Source organism: Mus musculus, chromosome 3, assembly GCF_000001635.26.
Source record: "Mus musculus strain C57BL/6J chromosome 3, GRCm38.p6 C57BL/6J".
Classification (NCBI taxonomy): Eukaryota; Metazoa; Chordata; class Mammalia; order Rodentia; family Muridae; genus Mus; species Mus musculus.
In genome coordinates, this window is record NC_000069.6 from 60611738 (window position 1) to 60636340 (window position 24603).

General features: G+C 37.6%; 1 protein-coding gene across 49 annotated transcripts in view; it reads left to right on the plus strand.

Annotated features, from left to right (window-relative positions):
• Positions 1–18013, plus strand: part of Mbnl1 (muscleblind like splicing factor 1) — a 157192-nt gene extending 139179 nt beyond the window's left edge. For 11 of the 49 annotated variants that reach the window (XM_006501798.4, XM_030252702.1, XM_006501793.4 and 8 more), the window contains 7 exons: positions 1526–1783; positions 2946–2999; positions 3883–4036; positions 9686–9721; positions 10409–10503; positions 13387–13461; positions 14643–18013. In XM_006501798.4, the coding sequence (XP_006501861.1) occupies positions 1526–1783; positions 2946–2999; positions 3883–4036; positions 9686–9721; positions 10409–10503; positions 13387–13443 (654 nt within the window). In that variant the 3' untranslated portion in view covers positions 13444–13461; positions 14643–18013. The remainder of the gene's footprint in view (positions 1–1525; positions 1784–2945; positions 3000–3882; positions 4037–9685; positions 9722–10408; positions 10504–13386; positions 13462–14642) is intronic. The other 38 variants (XM_030252724.1, XM_030252705.1, XM_030252714.1 and 35 more) reach the window with 12 other exon arrangements.
• Positions 18014–24603: the final 6590 nt, after the last annotated feature.

The following is a 24603-nucleotide window of genomic DNA, read 5'->3' on the forward strand; positions in this document are numbered from 1 at the left end:
TGGGAGGCAAAGGCAGGCGGATTTCTGAGTTCGAGGCCAGCCTGGTCTACAGAGTGAGTTCCAGGACAGCCAGGGCTACACAGAGAAACCCTGTCTCGAAAATCCAAAAAAAAAAAAAAAAAAAAAAAAAAAAAGAACTATAAAAATCATAGCATCTTGTTCTTGCTTAACTAAGAAATGGTGTCCAGTGTTTGCATCTGCCTTGTTTTGGGGGGCAGACATCCAGGATGTATAAAAGCTGTGTCTTTGAAGTATGTGTTGTAAAAAATTTGAGGTTTGAAACCAGAGTTCAAACTTGTAAGGTCATTCAGTGTTTTAGATCGCCCCCTGGTGGTCAAAAGATCTAACTCCCAAAGGGGAGACTTGGAAACTTCATTCAGTACAACTCAAAGAACAAATGAATGAGAAAGAATACATTTTACCTCCTCCCACGGATACAGTAAAATTAACAGATACAAAGCAAATACACAGTAACACACATGAGTGTCTTTCTCCATCCACTTTCTACAGCTGCCTTGTACCCAAAAGTGACTCCTCGAAACATTTTGGTTAGAAAGGCTCTCCGGCTAGAATGTTTTGTTTTTTACTTGGAACAATTTTGTTTTATCCAAGAGTTACAAGTATACAGCTGAAAGTTCTTGCCTGATATTCACTAGACTAAATAACTTCAGTACTGCTTACAAATCCAAAAATTTAACTTTCATTTACTATAAATTAAATGATCTGTATACCTGAATCAGATTTAAGTTTTGATTACATTGATTCTTTATTTGTCCATGTGTCTGGTCACATGCATGCACTCATGCCCCAGAGTGTTATGTGGACAGCAAAGGATGGTTTGCAGGAGTAAGTTCTGTCCTCCCACTGTGTGGTTTCAGGACTCCGGCTCAGGATGTCAGTTGGTGCAGTGTCTCCTGGGCTCCTGCAGCAGGTGTAAGCAGCTGTCCTGCCAGCATCCCTTCTCAGGCTCCATGATCACTGTCCACGGCAGTGACTTAATCTTTCTCCTGGTAGTGTGCATGGCACTTTGAAACAATGTTTGATTATTTTATAAAATGCTTCCTATCTGGTTTGACTGGTAGTCCTCAGTTTTAACAATAGGAAATGATACAAATACCGTGATGTGGTGTGTTGGTTTTGAATCACACCAACAGAGTGGTGTGTCCCTGTGTCTCAATCTTTATGCATTTACTTGGTGAGAATGATGGCTGCTGGCTCTCCTCACTATAAAATCCAGACTTTCCCCCTCTCTAATTAATAAGGAAACCAACACAATAGTGGATAGATGTTTCATTATATGCTCTCTGTTCACTGTAAACATATTTTCTTTCTCAAGAACATTCCCCTGGAAATGTGCTAATATTTAAATGCTAAGCACTGCTGAGTTATGCCACTACATTGCTCTAGTTTGCCCTCTCCCTCCATGTACACCCTTGGTCACCAATTTGGATAGTTGGATTACTGTTTTCAGAAAGGACCCGCATGCTCATATTGACTGAATCCCGTGCATTTAATGACCTCATAGGTGTGTCGAGAGTACCAGCGTGGCAATTGCAACAGAGGAGAAAATGACTGTCGGTTTGCTCATCCTGCTGACAGCACAATGATTGATACCAATGACAACACAGTCACTGTCTGCATGGATTACATCAAGGGGAGATGCTCTCGGGAAAAGTGCAAATACTTCCATCCTCCCGCACACCTGCAAGCCAAGATCAAGGCTGCCCAATACCAGGTCAACCAGGCTGCAGCAGCACAGGCTGCAGCTACTGCAGCTGCCATGGTGAGTGGAGACAGCAGTGCCCTCCTGTCAGCAATCAGAAAAGATAGTGAACAATTTCTCTACTGCCAGCTATTCATCTATTAACCTCTTCCTCCCGTTTTGCTGAAGATATGTTTGTTCAGGTATCCCACACAATACATAAAGAAGCTACCATTCACAGACGCAAGGATAACTCCTCAAATGTTGCTCATCCTCTTAGCCTAACCCCTAAGACTGTCTCATTCTGGATGTAGGGTTTCTGAAATTCCTGCTTCATAAGGAACCACTTGTCGCCTTTCTGATTGAACGACACTGCCATTTCCAGTCTCTGATTTCTGTATGCCATCCAGCTGGCCCTTGTTCTCCTTGAGTGTGTTCTTCCCCACATCAAGGCTCTTCTTTACATTTATCTTGCCTTTAATAACATCATCTGAAACTATTTAGGAGAATAGCTTCAACAAAATTGTTTTTAAATTAGCTGCAATGATCCTTTTGAATGATCCGCTGTCGAGATCGTGTGAAGGCCTACTGTGGCAGAAACATGATTATTACAGTGCCAAATATTGACTAAGCCACTATACAGGGAAGAGAAGAGCACTAGCACTCAAGGAGTGTTTAAAAAATGAATAAATAAGTAAGGATCATTTAGGGTAGATGCTAAGTGGTTTATCTTAAGATCAACTTCAATGAGACCTAGTAGATGAGTTTAAGGAGGCCATTTCTTCTTGGCTTAGCTGTTTTAACGCTGTCCTTTTTAATATAAATATATAACTTATTCTTTAAATATTCATACAAAAATCATTGTCATGGCACAGTAAAATGATCATGAGAGAGGTCTTTTCTGTGTTTGTTTATGGATACTTGAGCAAAAATACAGAAGGCAGACTCTCTCCTTTTCTCTTTCTTTCACCACCCCCCCTTTTTTTTCTTTAGAGTATTATTTGAAATTAACTACAAAGAGGAATTATCCTCCAATAACAACTCAATAGTGCCTTTATTGTGCATGCTTAGTCTTGTTATTCGTTGTATATGGCATTCCGATGATTTGTTTTTTTATTTGTTTTTTCTCACCTACCCAAAATGCACTGCTGCCCCCATGATGCACCTCTGCTTGCTGTTTATGTTAATGCGCTTGAACCCCACTGGCCCATTGCCATCATGTGCTCGCTGCCTGCTAATTAAGACTCAGTCGGCTGTCAAATCACTGAAGCGACCCCTCGAGGCAACCTTTGACCTGGTACTATGACCTTTCACCTTTTAGCTTGGCATGTAGCTTTATTGTAGATACAGGTTTTTTTGGTTTTTGTTTTTGGTTTGGTTTGGTTTTGGTTTTGTTTTGTTTTGTTCTGTTCTGTTTTGTTTTTAACTGATTGAAATAGATATAATCCTTTTCCTGTTTAAAGTGGTTAAGTACAATGAAAATCTGAGTGTGGTTTCCTGAAAAAATGAGCAGAAAGACCTAAAATGCATACATAGATGGATAAGGTACAATGAAAGACTGGAATCCCAGCAGCCCACATTCAGTTTAACTATATTGTAAAACGTTCTAATGAAAGACTCGGAGGACGATAAAGTGTGGTGTTCACTCTATATTTATGTACCTGTGTGGTTAGCATGGCTTTAGTGATAGGCTTCTTTTCTTTTTAACATAGAGTGCAGTATTTCAGAAGAGTTTGCATGCTCTGGGACATTTGCATGTGTCAGCAGGCTGGGGAGGGCAGAGCTGGCAGGACCCAGCCAGTCACTGTACAGTTAACTATTAACAGTGCTTCTACTTGGCAGTCCTCACGGGGCTCCCGCGGCAGCTTTCCTTCTTCCCCAAATAGATGGCTTCTCACAGAAAGCCCGAAGCATTATGGGACATAAAAGACCTTCCGCGTTATAACATGTGCTCTCGTTACTCGTGGGCTTTTGTTGTGGACAAAATAATGCTTCCTCTAAAGCTTTTATCTTGCTTAATTTCTTTAATTGGTTTTGTCACCTGGATTGTCCCCCTGGGTAGTTAAGTGTTCTGCTGCTTGCTTGCTCGTGCCCCCTAACTGTTCTAGCCTACAACTGATTTCTCTTTTTTTCTTTTTCTCTTTTTACTGGTATTTGTTTTTATACTACTCACTAAACAGGGAATTCCTCAAGCTGTACTTCCCCCATTGCCAAAGAGGCCTGCTCTTGAAAAAACCAACGGTGCCACCGCAGTCTTTAACACTGGTATTTTCCAATACCAACAGGCTCTAGCCAACATGCAGTTACAGCAGCATACAGCATTTCTCCCACCAGGTAAGGGCTTGGGTTTGCTCTGGAATGCATCTGCTATGATCTCCTCGGGGTGCTACTGTTAAAGCAGGAAACACCTGCAGCGCAGGTCAGCTGTTAGCCATGGGAGGGCGAATGGTAAGCGAGTCAGCTGGGAAGACACATTCGGTTTTCTTATGGCTTTCCTTTAAAAGAGAAAACTTAAGCTTTCTGACACAGACATGCTTTATATATTTCTGGTGTTTATGCTATTTGGAATTGAAATACTCTCTCTTTTTCTCTTTCCTCAACACTGTTGTATGTTTGTCAAGCTGTGTTATGATGCTCTCCTGCTGTAAGACCCCTTTGCCTTCAAGATTCCACAATTTTATGAAATGACTCAATTTTGACATTTTCAACCTTCAGTTTGCAAAGAAGACAGTGAAAATTTATTTATTCTCGAGCTCTTACAATGTGCTCTTCATATTAATTATGCATGGCAAAATTATTCTTGTTCCTATGCTGAAGTTGAAGTAGCCCTAAGTTCCCTTGGTGTTAAATTTACTGCTTAGTCATCCATTGGCATTCCTGTTTAGTGCTGAGTCATGCAGCTGTGATTTCAGTTCCTTTTCAGTTTGGTCACATAGATATACTCCTACGCACAGAGATCTAAGGATAAGATACTAGTAGCTCACTTAGTTGGTTAGAAATTTACTATTTGAATATTCTTAATTTATTTCATACATCTTTTTTACATTATGCTTTGAAATTAATTACCAAGACACACTAATCTCTTTTTCTTTCTTATACAATTTTACTTTGAGAACACTTGAAATATATATATTTGATAAAATAATTTATTAACAAATTAGTAAGTGAATGGCTAGGTATGTGCATCACAAATCTAGCACATTGAGCTATGGTGACAGTATTTAGAGTATCACATTTTTGTGATATTAGAGAATGAGACAGTTTATTTTAGACTTAGAAAATTAATACATCATGCTCATATTAGATGTTACTAGGAAACAAAACTTTTTGTATAGTTCATTTCTGAAAACTGGCCATTTCCACATAGAATCAGGTGCATCATGTACATCAGCTAGCTGAAACATTTCATTAAAATATTCCATGATGAAATGAGAGGTGTGCTCTTGGATACCTTGTTCAGACTGCCTGATAGGGGTACCCAAGGCCTCATGCAGCTCCCTGGCCATCTTGTTGTGTTTGTGGATAGGAATCCTTGAGTGGTTGCTTCCTAGGGTTGCACAGACAAACACAGCACAAATTGCTATGTCTAGTGATTTTTGTCCAGGTTTTTGAGACATTTGTGTATTTATTTACAAATTCTTTGGCTTGAAAATATTGGCGATTTTATCTTTTTAAACTCCCTCTAGAACTAAAGGAAGTCAGCCTTACCATAGATTCAAATATAATCACATGTGTAGTGTCTTGGACAGAATAAGCTCATTTCCCAAAATCTAGCTTATTTTATATGCATATACTATAGAATTAATACAGGTGAAATATTCTATTAATTACAGTATAATTTAGAAAATACACTGTATTTTTCACAGCTTGGATTTTTAGGGCTATGAGGTGTGTTGCTTCAACAGTAACTGTAGATGTGTGGGTCTGTTTCATTGAAATTACAGGGAAGCACAGTGTGCTAGCTCCATAGAACAGGTGACTACATATATAGGAACTAGATTCTTGACAATGAGTCAAGGATTCTAGCTAACCATCTACCTAAAAGAAAAGAACAAAACCCAAACAAACAAACAAACAAACAAAACCCCCACATATTTAATGTAAGAAAAGACTTAGACTTCCATAGCATCTGATCATCTGGTCCACCATTCATGATTCTATCCTCCCACCCCCACCCCATGTGTCTGTCCATCATTCTGTCTTCAGCTCCCTGGCCTCTCCTTCCCTCCTTCCTTCTCTTCTCCTTGTCTTTGTCTTGCCTTTGACTCACTTAGCACACATGATTACATGCCCTGCAGGATGCTGGTATTTACACTAGACCTGCCAACAGGTAGGGGCAGGTAGGGGCAGTGTTTCCTGCCCCACAGTGCTCCTCTTTGTTTTCCACATTCCATTCCAAAGAGTCACCATTGGCTGAGTAATGACTCAGTAATTGCCTGCCAAATACCTCTTAGATGTCTTCTCTCCTTTTTTTCCTCAAACCCAAAGTTTGGCTTGACTGTCCATGCTCCCAGTGAGAAATATGGGGCCTAGTGAAGTGTAGCGATTTGTCATAAGTTACATGGCTCTGGAAACTTTTAGCAGAACTTTAAGGGAACTGGGCTTGTTTCTCAATAGCTATGAGCCTGTCATATAACTGCATTAAAAGGAATTTCAGAATACAGCCCTTACAAATCCCCAAACTCCACACCTTTTTTTATGCCCTTTATCTTATTTAAAATATATTAAGTATAACTGCTTTATTAAGTTCAGTGGGGTTTTTTGCTCATTTAATTGATTTTTCAGTTTTAGCTACACAGTTTCTTGTTTTATCTTTAATCTTCAGAATTAAGCTGATCATAAACAGACCAGCTATAATCTACAGCCCGTTTATGTCATAGAAATTAATTTAACCCCTTTGATATGCCAGAAATAAGACTTTCAGTGACACTGATTTTATTTGATTTTATTTTTGCCTTAAATATAAATAAAGGCAAGTTCTAACTTCACTGGACCTGAAGGAAGTAAAGACCATTCCTGAGAGAATTTTGAGGCTATCCTCTAGTATCTTTCCCCCTCTGTCTCTTACCCTGTGTAGCCCAGGTTTGAAGATGTTCTCCTATTTTCATTCAGTCCCCATGATTCACCTTAGCCATTACATGTTTGCAAGACCTTGAATACAAGCATCCTGGACCAAGCTCATAAGCTCATATGTAGTCTGTGCCTTAAGAATCTTCCAATGGCAAGGCGATGGGAAGGAATGGCCCTCGGCCCCAACAACTCATGGCTCCACAGACTTCCATGTTCTCCATCTTCAGTTTTCCATAATGATTTTAACTTCCTTGGAAGCATATCACTTCTCTCTACCTATCATATTTCTCTCAGCCAGTGCCATCAGACAGTTTTTTAAAGAGCTAAACTAGTTTAAGACAACTAATATGTTGGCTCACATTACACTACTACTAGAAATAAAGAAAAGGCCAGGAAACTGTTAGATGGTGATGTAGATGTTTGGACCAGCGAGGCAGAGAAATCTTTCACCTGTTGCTTTTATTATAATCAATATAAGTATAAATATTTATAGTTTTTAAAATTTATGTTGAAATATTTATAAATAGTAAAAATAAGGAAACTATTACATAATTGAATCTCAGTTTTAACAATTTATTGACTGCAAATTTTTAAGTAGTAAAACAATATTTATTATTTTTAGAGTATGTCAAATTATCTTTATAGTTCTTACTATCAACTTAAATAAGCAAAAATTATCACAAAGACATTCCAATTAGATTCCTGACTATAACATTTTCTCTCTTCTATTTATGTTTTTCTCCTTAGCTATACCTTTAATTTACTTATTTTATATAAGTATTTTTATATTCACACAGATAATCAAAATTTTAATTTAAAAGATAATGTAATCACAGTGACACATTTCTCAGAACCACACCATTCTGCTGTGTAAACATCTTTCTAGGGGAAATTGGGAGTTGATCAACATATTAGCTTAAATTTTGTCTTGTGTGAAAAACCGAGGGAAACTTTAAATTGACTATTTGGGCATCATTAGTAAATTAACCCATTGGAAGTAAAGATGAATATTATGGTCATTTCAAAAATGGCTTTTGGTTTGGGTAAGAGGGTCCTACAGCACCGTGTCCACACTTGTGAGTTACTGCACCCCAGCTAGTATTGCCATCGCTGCCTTGTGTTTATTTGCTACAAATCCCTTCTGAAACTGTGTGCATCGGTTACGATGATAATGAGGATGATAACCCCAACTAAAATTCAGTCAGGACAAGCTAAGGTTATGGAGAAAGGTCAGCTCACTTCCAGCACGCGCAGGCTCAGTTGTGCATAAGAGAATGGAATACAGTACGAAAACAGTAGCATCGTACTCAATTCAAAACCTTTAACTTTAATAATATTTGAAGGGCTTCAGTGTTCCTTAGGCAACACACTCTGCCCCTTCATTTTCCTTTGCCGTTTTCTTTCCCAGTCCTCCTGCCCTGGAGGGCAGCGCTTACACAGAATCTAGACCCAGCATTAAGTTGCGCTTACTGTGTTGTCTCAAATTATAGTCTTTGTTAGTGGTCTGTTTTGTTGTTCTTGTTGCCCTTTCACAAGTCTTTATACAATAGTACTAGCAAATTACAAATCTACTCAAGTGTCTTATGTACTGCATCCCTATAGGATATTAGCTTGCTTCTCTAGATTCAGTACTGAGTTTAATCTGCCCTCGCTGTCCATGGTCAGATAGCAATAACTGCAGATGTAACTGCAATGCCAGTTGAGTGATCTGCATTTCAGTTATGTTTCTCAATGGCAGTTTGTTGTGTAAAACCATCTCTGACAGGACTCAGTTGGCAGATATTTTTTCCAACAAATGTTCATCACAGATGCTGCTAGTATTTAAACCGGGTGTGCCAAGATTTCAAAGATTTAGATAGAAATACAAAATCATTTTATATTTTAAAACTTAGAATTCTAAAATAATCTTGTAGTCAGAACAGGTTCTCCATATGTGAGTGTGGTGTGTACTTGGTAAAAATAGTCAGGTTTTCAGTATGTGTGTGCCAGAGAACAAGAGGAGCTATGAATGTGGCATTTACACTGAGTTCTCACATTCAGACCCCACACGTGAGACCTGTGCATCCTCATTATCTCCCACTCAGGGATTTTATCAAAGTCTAATTAGCAAATTCTTGCCTTTGAGTTTTTGTAAACATTGGCTAATCTCAGAAGTCTTGTGGATCTAACACTAAAAATCAGTCTCTTTTGCCAGATAGCATCAGATAAACTAGTTTGAGAGTCCTAAGAAAGTATGCTCCCCCACAGTACATTTTGTGCATTTGAATTCTAAACGAAAGAAATAAATTTTCAGGGTTTTTTTGCATATTGTTTATTACTTCACAGGCCTCTAAATAAAGTTTTTTGTCTGGATGGTTACAACCTTGTCTGTGTCTGTATGGTTGCTCCTACAGTGAGCACAGAGACAAAGCCCAGGAGCTAAAATGACCTTCTGTTCACTCTGTCTCATGCATTGAAGTTTTTAGCATTTTAATAGGAAATATGATTTCTATTTATTCAGGGTGTTTAGTCTAAAGGAAACATTAATGCATTCATGTGTCGGATTGGGGAGTAGCAGACCAGTAAGAGAGCTAGCAGCTGGGTTAAAACAAGGGCATTACAGAATTTCTTCTAGAGAATTGAATAGGTGTAAATTTTCTTGGAAGTCCTCTGCTTATAGGCAGCAGCTGAGAGAAACAGAGTATAGCAGCACACAGTGAACTGGCTTTCACTCCCCCTCGGGACTAGTTCTAACGACCACTGTGCTATCATCTACTGTGTGATTTGACCGTGCTGACATGTACATGCCCCTGTTCCCAGAATAACAAGTTTTCTTCTTTGTTCAAATGAATTTCCTAATTACACGTGTGATGGGATGTTTTAATTCTTTTCCCTTTTCAAATCCACCTTCCTGTTGCAATGCATGATGGGCAGGCTCAATATTGTGCATGACACCCGCTACAAGTGTTGGTAGGTGCCAGCTTTGTTTCTTGATTATCTTAAACCTATGGTGCAGCTCACAGCCCCTCAAAATCCACTGCTAAGTTTAACTTTTATCTATTGGGCAAGTCCATTTCCCTTTTACTAACACTTGTCAATTAAATGCTATTTTCTATTTAATTGACATGGTCCCACATAAATGTTTTCTTTCCACACAAGTCTCCTTTACTCACTATTAGTGGATTTTGATTGGACTTTGAGTTCTGGTATATAAAAACAAGTCTATCTCGTAAAAGTAATGATTGTATATTTTCATAATAGTGAATAATAAAAAAAGAACTTTTATTCAAATGGCTAACTGTACAAAGTAAATACCTATATTTTATTTATATTTTAATGTCTATAAACACTATATAAAATTCTTGTTTTTTTAACGTAGCAAATTAAGCCTGTTTGTGTCAATTTTCTTGATTTAATGGTAACAAGCTTTTTTTCCCCTCCCCTTTTTTTTTCTCTTTCATTCCTCCCTTCCTTTCTCTCCTTGGAATGTTGTCCTGCTTTGCGCTGTGATTGCATGTCACTCGCTGGTGATGATGTCCTGTCACATGGCTTCTTGCTATGATAAATACCATGCCCAATGATCTCCTCCATGTTGCCATGGTTTCCATATTGCTACACTCTTCTGTATGTTTGCTTATATGATTTTCCCTCCGAAAGTTCCCATGGTGCACGGTGCTACGCCAGCCACTGTGTCCGCAGCAACAACATCTGCCACAAGTGTTCCCTTCGCTGCAACAGCCACAGCCAACCAGGTTTGCTAATTTACAGCTTTGTTTCTTAAAACCAACTCTTAATAGGACCCAGTCCAACCGCTTTAACATTAGCACATGGAACTCCCATTCTGCTCAGTGGGAGCTGTGTATGGGAGAGCTGTAGAGGGTGCTTTCACGAGCATGGGTTTTCAAAGATACCTCTTGTTGGCCTACACATTCCCTTTATGACAATAGCAGATTCCTTTTATGCCATTTATAAGTGCTCCAAAGTTTTCGCAGCTCTGTTTCTGAAGCTACTAAACTGATATTTACACAAGCAATTCTCATTTTTCTTAACTAGTCTGTACTTTGGCCAACCAAAATAAAAGCAATTATGAGGTTATTCTTAAAGCATCTGATATATAGTTTTTTAGTTCTTTCCTAAATTTTTAATAAAAAAGAAAAAATATAAATGCATTTCTATGCCACAAATGACCACTCTTATAAATGGTTGTTTTTTACAATATAAATTTTGATAAGCAAATTGCTTACTAAAATTAATTACTTTTATATGCAACATCTTTCAGCTATGATTCTTGCTATTTTAAATGAAAAATGAAATTAAAGGATGTCATTTCTACAGTTAACCTGAATAAATGTTGGAGGTATTGAAAGTAAAAGAAATCATGTATGATAAATAACAGTTATTCTGTGCTCAGTTAAAATATGGAGGAAAGAAACATGCAGAATTCTTTTAAGCAGATAGGACCTACTTAAATTTAAATGATATGGACAAGAATGGGCTAGTTAAAGCAAAATGGTCATTTAAGGTATTTAAATTTTAGAATGCCATGACTCCCACCAGCATTTTCTGTACAAAAATATTTTCTAGCTCTGAACTAATTAAGCTCACATTTTAGAAGTAAATCTGCCCTTGAATATTCAGATATGTATGTTAGGATAGCACAGTTCACTAGGGTTGGTGATGTATGAAAGGCACTAAAGCAGGTTACACATGGCCCACTGACTGAGGTTAGACGGGGCCTCGGGAGAGTAAGGAGAAGCCTTGTCAGATGGACTCAGTGCAGCGCCCCTGGGACAAGTACACCAACTGTTATTACAATGAGGAACAGACACCTTCTCGTTTTTTTCAATATATCATCTTTTGATGAATTTTCAGCTATTAATATAGTCATTAATAAGTTTCAAGAATATAGTTCCAAATGGATTTAATTTTAAGTTCCAGACAAGCCTTAAATATTTCTTTGAAAAACATAATTAGTTTTTCAAACTTATCAAAATAGCCTTGGATTTATGCAAACACGTAAGACTCATCTATAAGGACAAGAGCGTGTGCATATGTGGCATGATAGTTGTTTTAAGTGGATTTGGTGGAGACAATTTATGGTGCAGGTAAACGATGCTGGAGGCTCGTGTGCATACCATATATGACTATAGAATTGCTGGTGTAAGCACAACTATAGCAAAGCAAATTCAACATGCCCTTGGCCACTTGGGTTGTAAGGGACACTTCTTGCATTGTGCTGTGACCATTTCATGCATAATTCTTGGGTCTTCATACTATTACTATTTTACAACCAAAGAAAAGGGAATGGATATATATATATACACACATATATTATATCTACATATACATACATATGTATATGCCTACAGTACATTAGCAATGCTGGAAATAGCTCATGCCACAAAATTCAGCCTGCATGCATGCAGAAGTTTATAGCTGGCCCTTCATCTGCATTGAGTGGTGTTGAAGGTCCTTGGTATGTTTCAACAGCCCCATCCTTGATGCTTCTACACTGTTGGGTGCAACATCCTGCCTGCAGCAGCAGGAACAATGGTATGAGAAGCTTCGTTATGCTCGGAGCACAGTTTTGTGCCATTTGCCATTGCTGTAAAACTGTGTAAAATGTCAGCGAAGAAACAACGGTTAAAAGGCACATAGTGAAACATCGTTTTTAGTAGATGGAGATAATCGAGGATATTTAAATTAAAACAATAGCAAAAACCTTCAGGAGCGTGAGTTCATTGCTACCCCAACAGACTTTCTGAAATGGAGTTAGTGCATTGGACAGAATAAGTTGAAATGCACTCACCAGTTGCTTTGCTTAGGGCCACACAACCAAAAACAAGTCAGTGTTGTTAGAACCAGTGTCCTCAGGCCTCGGCTACACTCAAGCTGTGGGGCTACCTCTCCCACTTACCAGTCTTTAATTGGAGCTTGAAAGAGAATCAAATCACAAATCCAATTTCCTGGCTCTTGTATATTGGAAAAAGTAACCTCTGTACCAGTTTCTTTTGTGTTTTTTTCTCCAGCTGTCTGATACTTACTTGCCTATTTAAATGCAGTGAAATGTGTAGTAGAAATGCTGAAGTCTGCTCAGGAGAAAACCTATTCTCTTTCCAAGTTATTTTTTAATTACTATTTTGTAATGTTTTCATTTGAGACAAAAGTTAAACACTTTGATCTGAATGAAATGTTAGAAACTTGCTTTCACAAAATTAGCCAAGGCATTTTTTACTCTTGATTTCAGTATTATTGCTATTATTATTATTATTATTATTATTATTATTATTATTATTATTATTAAGGGGTGTGTGCGTGCGCGCGCGTGTGTGTAGGCCAACAAAAAGGGCTTCTTTTAACAAAGGCTCTGCATGCAGTTTTGATAGCTGTACTTCTATTCCTTCCTAAGTACTGGTAACATTTGGAGACTAGTATTTAACATGGAGATTACAAGCAGTGATTTGCTTCTATGGCATTTACATTTTCGTTAACTTAATGTCATGTTGACCAGATGAGGGCTGTCACTTCACAGCTGAATCTCACTGTTTATATAAGTTTAATATTAAGATGTTCTCACCTCTTGGTGGTTGGCTTGCTTGCATGGATCATTCATTAAACGATTTTTTATTTGCTAGATACCCATAATATCTGCCGAACATCTGACTAGCCACAAGTATGTTACCCAGATGTAGAGCTGTCGTCACAAAACAGTAAGTTTATTATGCAGTATAACCACTCTATATTTGTGGAATATGTTAATATTTAAAATACAAAATATTGAAGGATAATATATTTTGAGTTTTTATTTCATATTACAAATAAATATAAACACAAATATAATATAGCAAAAGTAATTAGAAACCATGAGTCAAATTTGATGAACTTACCTTAAGAAGATACCTTAAAGCCACAGAGCAGGATTTTGGGCTGTATGGGACCTTCAGTTTTGGCCACAGTTCTCCCACATTAGTATACTTATGTTTTATTTACAAAGAGCTATTTAAAACTCAGTCCTGTCAGTGGGCAGATGCTGGGTCTTTTGTTTTTTCCTTTGAGAAGCTCAATGACGTGTTGGCAAGTAAGGTTTGGCACTGCTTTGTGTTCGTTTCCACGTTAGTGTTGCAATGATGTGAATGATCTCACAGCTCTGTATGAAAATGGGAGAGCTTGGAATGTGCTTCAGTTGAGGCAGAGGTACGCGAGCTTCTCTTCTCAGTAGTTATAAAAGAAGGCATTTGCACAGGGAAGGCTAGTGTAAGAGGAGAGACCTTGAATTGAAGTAGGAACAGAGCACAGGTCAGATCTACAATGGTAGTTAAAAAAAAGAGTGGCAGGAATCCATAGCAAGAGCCAGACATATAGGTTCCAGAAGAGAGAGAAAGGAGGTCAGAGGGAGAGGCATTTAAAGACAAAATGTACGACTGAGGATCCCTGCCAAAGATATGTTGCAGTTAACAGTTATTTAAGAAAAAGATTTGTCCATTTGTAACTTTCTCAGAGTAGTTCTGGCCAGATATGATGGTACGTACCTTTAATCCCAGCATGTTGGAAGCAAATATGAGTGGATTTCAGTGAATTCAAGAAGAGCCTGGTCTATATAACACGCTCCAGGTTAGGCAGGATATACAGTTAGATCCTGTCTCAAAAAAGGAGGGAGGGTTAAAATGTTGTTTCTTCATAGTCGGTCAAGTGCATGAAATAAGCACACTACTCTGTTGGTTATATGTTTAAAGGAGTTTTTGTCAACATGTTGACCATGTATCAAGATGTGTGTGGAGTGTGTGTGTATGTGTCTGTGTGTATGTGGTATACGTATATTACTATATATTGAAAAATGCTTTAAGTAATTATTTATATGTTTGAACAAAGACTGTCTCTTTTCCTATTCTAGATCATACAAAGAGGAAAGGACAGTGTGCTTGATTAGAGTAAGGACGACGTCATTAGCCATATTGTATATACCGTCAAGCAACACATACAAAAATCCCTCAGCCACAAGACATCCACATATTGCATGTTAACCAGAAGAAACGACAACATGGGAACCTGCTGCACACTGTTGCCTACACACTTTGTACATTCAGTTGGTATTTGTGCTGAGGTGATATTCCTATCTAAAACAACAACATTGTCTTTCTTTTGTAGCACAGAGTTATGCATTAAAATATGCATACGTAATTAGTTTCCTATATATTCATGCCATCTTGAAAAGACAGACTATGGTGTGACCATGATTCTATTATGTATTGGTACGTCTGTAGACCAAGATATAATTTTTTAAAAATAAGTTTATTTCTTTCAAGGTTTACAAGTAACCAAGGTGCACCTTGTATTTAAAATCGCCGTTAGAGCTGAGAGCGCGCATGCAGAGTCATTTTTGTTTGAGAGTAATATTTTTACTGTAATAGATTGTACGACATGGTGAGGGAGGGAACTGACAGATGAATGTGCCAAGCAAAACCACAACTGTGTATATTTTAAAGCACACCATGGCTTTAAGTACCATGTTGTTAAGGATTCTCATGAAGTGCCATAGACTGTACATCAAATTAGAGTATTATTTCTTCAGTGTTATTGTTTCTGGAGCCACATTTTGTTGCTTATTTGCTAGTACTAATCAATCAAAGGGCACCATTCTTTTCTTTTTTGTTTTTGAAACCAAAGCTGTCTCAGAAATGGCCAATTTAACTTTACAGTAACAATAGACAGCACAACACAAACTCAATACAGATAACCTTTCACATACTGGAGATATATATGATAGATATATAAAATTATTTTAATGCATTGTAGTGTAATATTTATGCATACTCTACTATATAACATGTTATTCAAAAGGGATATGCCATTTCTGAGACACAATAACAAAAAATGTTTGAGGAAATTATTTTGCTTCTATTTATAGCCTCTGTCAAAAGTCAAAAGACTATAAATGCTTTGCAGAAATGGGTTCACGTTTGCTTAAACGCTTCATCACAGTCACATTCAAAATAGTGACTCTAAACAAAGAGAACAGCACTGTCATCAGATGCATGATAAACCAAAATATGAAAATGGGAAATGTTTAATTAACCTAGTAATTGGGTGGGTTAAGTACATGGGTGAATTTTATATGTGATTCTTTTGTTCAGATTAACTGCTTATAGCCTTAGAAAGCCTTTTAAAAAATTTTAAAAATAGATGTGCATTCAGTTTTTAAGAATGGATTCATCCAAAGGAATTCCCCTTTTTTGTGGTTTGGATGTTGCAGCTAGGAAAGGCTATTTTTGCTCTGTTCAGCAGTTCTAAAATCGCTGAGTAGGGGCCAGGTCACTGGCAGTTCTAGTGTGGAATGGGAGAAGTGAGAGTTCTGTTATAGAACTTTCCATACTTCCAAGTTTACTGCAAGTTTTTATGCTTGAGAGAGATGCTTTCTAATATAAGACTGATGTGTTGATTTTCCTGATTGTACTGTACATCTATTAAAGCCTTAGATTATTACATTACGGGTTGGAACCCATACCAATGTAATTTCAATCGTGTTAAGAGAGTAATGGTGACTTCACATGTTATTGTAGTTAGTTACGTTATAGAATATTACTTATTTTTCTTGTTAAAATGTAGTTTTTCATTTCCTACATTTATTGGATTTTCATTTTCTATTAACAGTTGAATACCATTTCAGTTTTTAGACTATTGTTTTATTAGATTTTACCAATGAATTTTTCAAAATACAAAAAAATTAAAGTAGTTTTTTCTTCATAACATACTCAGTTTTAAATTACATGTAGTGTCATATGAATATCCGTATTATTGTTAACTAAATGATTTATATTTTACTGATTTAATATTACAGTGTAAGAATGTCAGTCATTGTTCTTGTCTAGTTTTCATTAAAAGAACAAAGATCTTTTATATGGATATCTTATAAATATATAATCATTGCTAAGTAAGAAGTTAAGTTGTTGCTATGGCAACAATCCTGGCAGACAATTGAGTAATATTTTGATGATTTATTTTGTTTGTAATTAGTTATTATGAGAAGATCTAGATCCTAGATATTAGAATAAAATTTATTTTCTACTGTATCCATTTCAAATGTTAAAGTATTGTTTAATATTTTTGAAATCCCTGAATATCAGGCCTTGTTATAAATAAGCTGCATAATCAATAAATAGAACAAGGGACTTTTTGTTGATAATCCAAATACTCAAAGTTTACGTAATGAGAATTTTAGCGTGTGTGCAAACTCTTGAGGGTTGATGATGCTGCAATTTAGCATGTTGGAAAGTCTAGAGAGAAGGTTGACTTTTTGCACTTCTGTATATAGTCAAAAGAGAGAAACCTGTATAATAGCAAGATCTTATTTTGAATAAAAACGTCTATAATTACAAGGAGTTTTGTTAAGGCTAATGAAATGACAGACTGAGCAAAATTGCTTGCAAAAGTGGCACAGAGTTAGCACTCCATACCCTTCAAACACGTCGCTTTGCTTTTTGTGGACAGCTTGTAGTTTGCCAGGATTTTTCAGCTGGAAAGATTTGCCATCCTTCCAAGATCTCATGACTGACAAAACTCCATTGGGCCAAATCTGCCTGAAGATCATTACCAAAAAATAGCAGGTACTTCAGCCACTAAGATGAAATCATGGATCAGATATCCCTTACATTGTTTTCAAAACTACTGCATGTTTAAAACTTCAACAAAAAGAGAGAAAGAACTATGCTAAGGACATATATTATTCAGATCGATATCTACCAATTTCAGTGGTTTAATGTTCACAAAATGAAATCTTGAAAATAACTATTGACTTTCACAAAATTTTAACCATAAACAGGCAAACCAAACAGCACACCTGTAGTTGTTCTGTGATTGTTTTTTAATTGCTGTAGATCATGTTCTTTCCGCAGGTGGAAAAAAAAAAAAAAAAAAAAAAAGAAGTTCAAATTTCACAGTTTTAATTTTCAACTCAGAAGCAAAAGAGCAAAATGTGACAATGGCCACTTGTTTAATGACTTGGTTGCCCAGCTGTCACTGCAGCTGGCTACTGATGTTGCACTTACCAGCAACCCACCCACCTTCATCTGCCGAAAGGACAGTGAGCTTGGTTTTACGATTATGTAATCACAACTTACTTTCTGCTTGTAGTGGCTTAAAATTATGTATTTTGTCTAGGGCTGCAATTTGTTTTATGCTTACTTTATTATTACTGCAGTAGTTGACTTTGCTGTATGGAAAAATAAAGCGAAATTGCCCTAATAAAACTTCTCTTTCTTAAGTATATTTGTGTGCCTGAGATTGAGTAGTCAATTATTCCTCTAAACTTCACGTCATTTTGTGTATCTTTATGAACATAGTCATGTATAAGTTTTCTGGTTTTAAAAGATGGTATGAAAGGCAGTTAATCCTTTCTGAACAGTCATCTCTAGATGCTACGAAGCTAAATGACTATAACTGATAGAACTGACCAGTGCTTTCTAAAACAGCTCAGTTCTCTGCTCCACTAGTGCTCTAGGATTTTCAGTGGTAGATGAGAAATGTGTGTGTGTGTGTGTGTGTGTGTGTGTGTGTGTGTGTGTGTGTGTGTTTAAAACAAAAAACACAATCTTCCAATTTTACAGCTTTAAATTAAAGAACTGTAATTTGCTTGGCTGAACTGCTTGACTATCTCTGAGAGTCAGTCTGAAAGATCGTCCCATTAATAAGATAAATGATTGCACTCAATTCAAAGGGGCACAGTGGTTATACATCTGGCTAAGCCATATCCTGCATAACTTGTGTGTGTGTGTGTGTGTGTGTGTGTGTGTGTGTGTGTGATTATGTGACTGACTGTATTTGAATGAACTATAACTTGAAGTCGAATAGCTGGTGATACCTGGTATCCCATACCTGGTAGGTGTAAAGAACAAAGTTTCCTCATTTCATTTTATTATGTGTTCACTTTGGCTTTTAGTATTTGTCAAAGGCTGCAAACTTCTCTCTTGAAAGTTGATACCTTCGAATTTCTAAAACTTATTACAAAGAATAATAATGATGATGAATGTATTATTATTGGTACGAGTTATAGATAACAGTTCCATTACTGTTTGAGTTCTGTCGGACATTTATGTTATTCTTAACATATGCCACCATTGTGCATGGCATTCATACAAATGAGAAAGCTTTACAGTTGTTTTGAATACCATAAAGAACTAGTCTTGTAGTTCATCAGGTATCCTCAGTCTTTCTGTTACAGATTCGCTTTTAGTATTTTACTTACATACATGTTTGCCTGACTGTATGAGTATATGCCACATGTGTGTGGATGACTGAAAGCCAGAAGAGGATGCCAGATCTCTTGGAGCTGTAGTTCCAGGCAATTGCGGGTACTAGAAACTGCACTCAGGCCCTGCTAACCATTGAGCTGTATCTCCAAACTCTATTTCAGATGCTTTTAATTGATGAAAATACTACCACAACAATCCACTGTAACATTGACATTACTCCACATGAAGCTGTGCTCTATTGAAACAATTAAATGCACCTGAAAAATACCGCATATAATGTTTTTCCTTCTAAACACGTCCTTTAGAAGAAGTTATTACTACAGAAGTCCTCAGCTCACGGAGCGGGACCCTCTGCGAGGTACCAACTCTTTCTTACACATACGAGGAAAACAAGCTCATTTGATATATCCATTACTTCATCACTCATCCAAGGGACTTGGTTTATGATTTGCCCTTCCCCTTTACCCTTCTTAAAAAGATACCTTCATCAGTATTAGCTATATCTACTTACGGTAATTCTAACAAAAAGTCAACAATACAAAATAGCTTGGGCTGACTTGCTAGCAGGTAAGTATGGTAACTCGGGCACAAGAGCTAGTGTTCTCAGAGGTGACATTGAGCAGAGGCTTGAATGAAGTAAAATGAACATAATGTGACCATGACATCATACTCTGTGTGCTGTCTTTGCTGTTGAATGCTGACTCATCTCCCTGTCAGTAATAAGTGCCACAGAACCCAGGAGCATTCACCTCACTTCTGATGACATGGTAGAAAAAGAGAAAATTAAGGGCCAGAGGAAAGAGGGGACTTTGCCTCTAGGATCTCACTGGCTGAGATTTAAGAAAGTGCACACATTTCCTTCAATGAAATCAGCTATAAAGACTGCCTTCATAGAGACATTACTGCTTTATTGTTTTTGAAACAGGATGTTAAAACAGCAAATAACTCATGCCTAGGGCCAAAAGCACACAGAGTTTAACCTTCCATTTATAAATCTAAACACTATACATCATAAAGAACCTTGTATTTTCATTTGCCAAAGGAATTTCTTTAAGATTTAAGATGAGATATATATACAAATCAACTCACTTATGTTTTTACATAAATTTTTTTTACATTTTTTACAATTTTTATTATTTTTTTACACTCCATAATTTATTCCCACCCCTGTCTACCCTCTGACTGTTCCACATCCCATAGATCTCCACAGTCCCCAGTCTCCACGTGGATGTCCCAACCCCCCACCCCACCTGACCTCTAAACTCCCTGGGTCCTCCGTCCGGCCTCTTGAGAGTTAGGTGCATCATTTCTGAATGAACATAGACCCGGCAGTCCTCTACTGTACGTGTGTTGGGGGCCTCATATCAGTGGTGGTACAGTGTTTGAGAGATCTCTGAGTCAAGATTAATTGAGGCTGCTGGTCCTCCTCAGGGTTGCCCTTCTCCTCAGCTTCTCTCAGCCTTCCCTAATTGGTTGGGTGCAAATATCTGCATCTGACTTTTTCAGCCGCTTGTTCAGTCTTCCAGTGTATGGTCATGCTAGGTCCCTTTTTGTGAGTACTCCATAGCCACAGTAATAGTGTCAGGCCTTGGGATCTCCCCTTGAGCTGGATCCCACTTTGTGCCTGTTGCTGGACCTTTTCCTCAGGCTCCTCTCCATTTCCATCCCTGTAATTCTTTCAGACAGGAACAATTATCGGTTAGAGTTTTGACTGTAGGATGGGCCCCACCTCATTTGATGCCTAGTCTTCCTGCTGGAGGTGGGTTCTATAAGTCCCCTCTCCCTACTGTCAGGCATTTCATCTAAGGTCCCTCCCTTTGAGTCCTGAGAGTCTCTCACCTCCCAGGTCTCTGGAGCCCCCCCCCCACCCACCTCCTATCTTCCTAGGTTACCTGTTTCCATTCTTTCTGCTGGCACTCAGAGCTTCAGTCCTTTGCCCTCACCCAGTACCAGATCAGGTTCCCCTCTCTTCCCCTCCCCTCCCCCATCCACTTTCTCTCCCAACTCATATTTATTTAACTTAACCTTTATTTAGATACTGATCCTAGTGGTAAATTATATCTTTTGAGCCATGTAAGTTCAAAAGCCCAAAAGCCACAGAACTAACATGAACATGATGTTTGGATCAATCCTCAGTACCAAAAAAAAAAAAAAAAAAAAAAAAACCATACAAAACACAAATGAATCATACTGTCTCTTGATACATTGCAACTCTTTGTGATTAGTCATTCTGGAATTCATCAGTAAAAATCAAAATCCTGAACTGGGGAGATAGCTCAGTGGATGAAATTCTTGCCATACAAACATTACAACTGGAGTTTAGATCCCCAGAACACATAAATATTCAGGGAGTGTTGAAAGACTTAGAACCCCATCACTGGTCATACTCTGTGCTTAAGAAGGCCAGTAAGGCAGAACCTAAACTTCAGTCACCCTCTGAGTGCAGGGAAGGCACTGAGACTAAAACCAACACCACCAACAACAACAGCCACTACAAGAGTCAAGGAGTGTCCAAAGCCATGTCCAAAGCCAATGTCCTCGCAAGTCTCTATGGCTCTCTGCCTTCTGTAGCAATTCCTTATCTACAGTCTACTCAAGATCAGTGTAGCAAGGTGCCTGAGCCTTCTTACCCTTTCTCTTCCTTGTTAGCCTTTCACCTCTTCAAATCACATAGCTTCTCTCATGACAGAAATTCTATTGTTTGTCCTCTTGAAATATTAAACTCATCTGCTTTATCTGAGTGTATGATACTCCCTTTTTTCCAGTTTTTCGTAACCCAAATGTCACACAGCCTACTCTTCGTTTATTTTGTTGTTCTTGCCTCTACCCTTCCCATTTCTATGCAAATCGCCTCCTTGACTTCCTACTTAGAAACATAATAATCAGTAAACCTAAGGTGTTTTCTTGTTTTCTTTTCATTATTTTCAATGTTCATACCAACAGTAATGAATAAACCAATGCTCACAGCACTATCAGTGCTGTTCTTTTGCTTTCTAGAACAACTGATCTTGAGGAGAAGCTATGTTTTATTAAACTACTACTATCTTTTATGGCTGTTGCAGATATCCTTCAGTTCTTATGCAGGTCTGGAATGTAGCCTGGTGTTCTGAACATCAGTATAAAAAATAAATAAACCACCCAAATCATACTATACTATACATAATTTTTATCTCTATAATTGCAAATAACTCCACTGAAAGGAGAAAGAAGACCTGAATTTAAAAAGAAAAGAAAAAAAATTAGCCAATGATCTAATTCCAGATGGGCTCAGATGGGCAAATGCCTCACAGGAAACCTAAACAATCCCACATATCGCCTCCAGAAGTAACAAGTTCCACAGCAACTCCTGAAGGGAGAGTTTTAACTGAACCTCTGGAGACACAAATCAAAAGAATAATTATAAATGTGTTGAAAGATGTCCGTGAAGACATGAATGAATCGCAAGAGAATAGGAGCAACTGAATGAACTAAGGATATAGAAACAGAATTTAATAAAGAGAAGTGCAGAAGGAAAGAGAAAGTTAAATAAGGTGAAATAGAATGGAAATGATAAGTCAATCAAATAAAAACACTCATCAGAAAGCCTTCCCAAGGGAATGGACCACGGTAGAGGGCAATGTTGTCAGAACTTGAAGACAAAGCTGAGGAATCAGATTATTTAGTGACAATATATACAAAGTATGTCTTATATGTATAAACATACTTTGTATATATTACATATACACACATGTATATGTGTATTTATATGTGTGTATATATATATAATAAGCCTTTAAAACCAGTTACTCCAGAGTTTTTCTTTCTCCATCAGTAATGACAATTATGTTGGGTATATCAATCTGGGTTGGCAGTGTGGTTTTTTTCAGAACCTGATATGTTTCTTTCCAAAATCAACTGCTATTCTGAAAGATTTGCCTTTTTATGGTGTTTGGTTCTTTCTTGCAGTGGTATATATATATAAAATCAAACATGATATATATCTATAATATACACACACAATGTGTGTTCACACGCTGGATAGAATGCCTGCCTAGCATGTAAGAAATTCTGGATTGTATCATCAGCACCTAAGAAGAATGTGTGGTCTGTAATTCAGCACTCTGGAGGTGAAGCCATGAGGATCAGACATTCTGGGTAATTCTCAGCTATACAGTGAGTTTAAGGAGTACCTGGCTATATGAAACTCTGTCTCAAAAAAAACAACAAATGAGAAAATATGAAATAAAAATGTATAATCAGAACATGCTAGATCTTTGGGATATCATGAAAAGAGAAAATTGTGGTGTGACTGGAGAGATGACTCAGTGGTTAAGAGCACTGACTGCTCTTCCAGAGGTCCTGAGTTCAATTCCCAGCAACCACATGGTGGCTCACAACCATTTGAGTTGTAATGGGATCTGATGCCCTCTTCTTGTGAGTCTGAAGACAGCTACAGTATACTCACATACATAAAATTTAAAAATCTTTTTAAAAAGAGAGAGAGAATATTATAGGATTGTAAATAGGAAAGAATTTAATGCAAACATCATAAAATTATTTTCAATCATTTCATACAATAAAACTTCCATGATTTAGGAAAAGAGATTCATCTACATATAAAAAAAGCACACAAACAAACATGACCAGAAAAGCAGCTTTACATATCATACAACAGTTAAAACACTAAATATACAGAAAAAGAAGAAGAAGAAGAAGAAGAAGAAGAAGAAGAAGAAGAAGAAGAAGAAGAAGAAGAAGAAGAAGAAGAAGAAGAAGAAGAAGTAGAAGAAGAAAGAAGAGGATGAGGAAGAGGAGGAGGAGGGGAGGGGGAGGAGGAGGAGGACGAGGAGGAGGAGGAGGAGGGGAGGGGGAGGACAGGGAGGAGGAAGAGGAGGAGGAGAAGAAAAGAAGAAGAACCACTGCAAGAAAGAACCAAACACCATAAAAAGGCAAGCCCTTCAGAATAGCAGTTGATTTTGGAAAGAAACATATTGGATTCTGAAAAAAATCACACTGCCAACCCAGACCGATATACCCAACATAGTTGTTATCACTGATGGGGAAAGTAAAACTCTTAAGTAACTGGTTTTAAAGGCATAAAAAAATGTTATGGTGGCTAAACCACAGTCATAAGCAAGTTACTACAAAGAACACTTCTTTGTAGGTTGAAGTAAAATAAGCACATCTAAGAGGCTACAGGGAAAATTCAAAAGATGTGAATTCAAGTGTTTAAAAAAGAAGACTACACAATATGTACTCACTGATAAGTGGATATTAGCCCAGAAACTTAGGATACCCAAGATATAAGATACAATTTGCTAAACACATGAAACTCAAGAAGAACGAAGACCAAAGTGTGAACACTTTGCCCCTTCTTAGAAATGGAAACAAAACACCCATGGAAGGAGTTACAGAGACACAGTTTGGAGCTGAGACGAAAGGATGGACCATCTAGTGATTGCCATATCCAGGGATCCATCCCATAATCAGCTTCCAAACGCTGACACCATTGCATACACTAGCAAGATTTTGCTGTAAGGACCCAGATATAGCTGTCTCTTGTGAGACTATGCCGGGGCCTAGCAAACACAGAAGTGGATGCTCACAGTCAGCTATTGGATGGGTCAC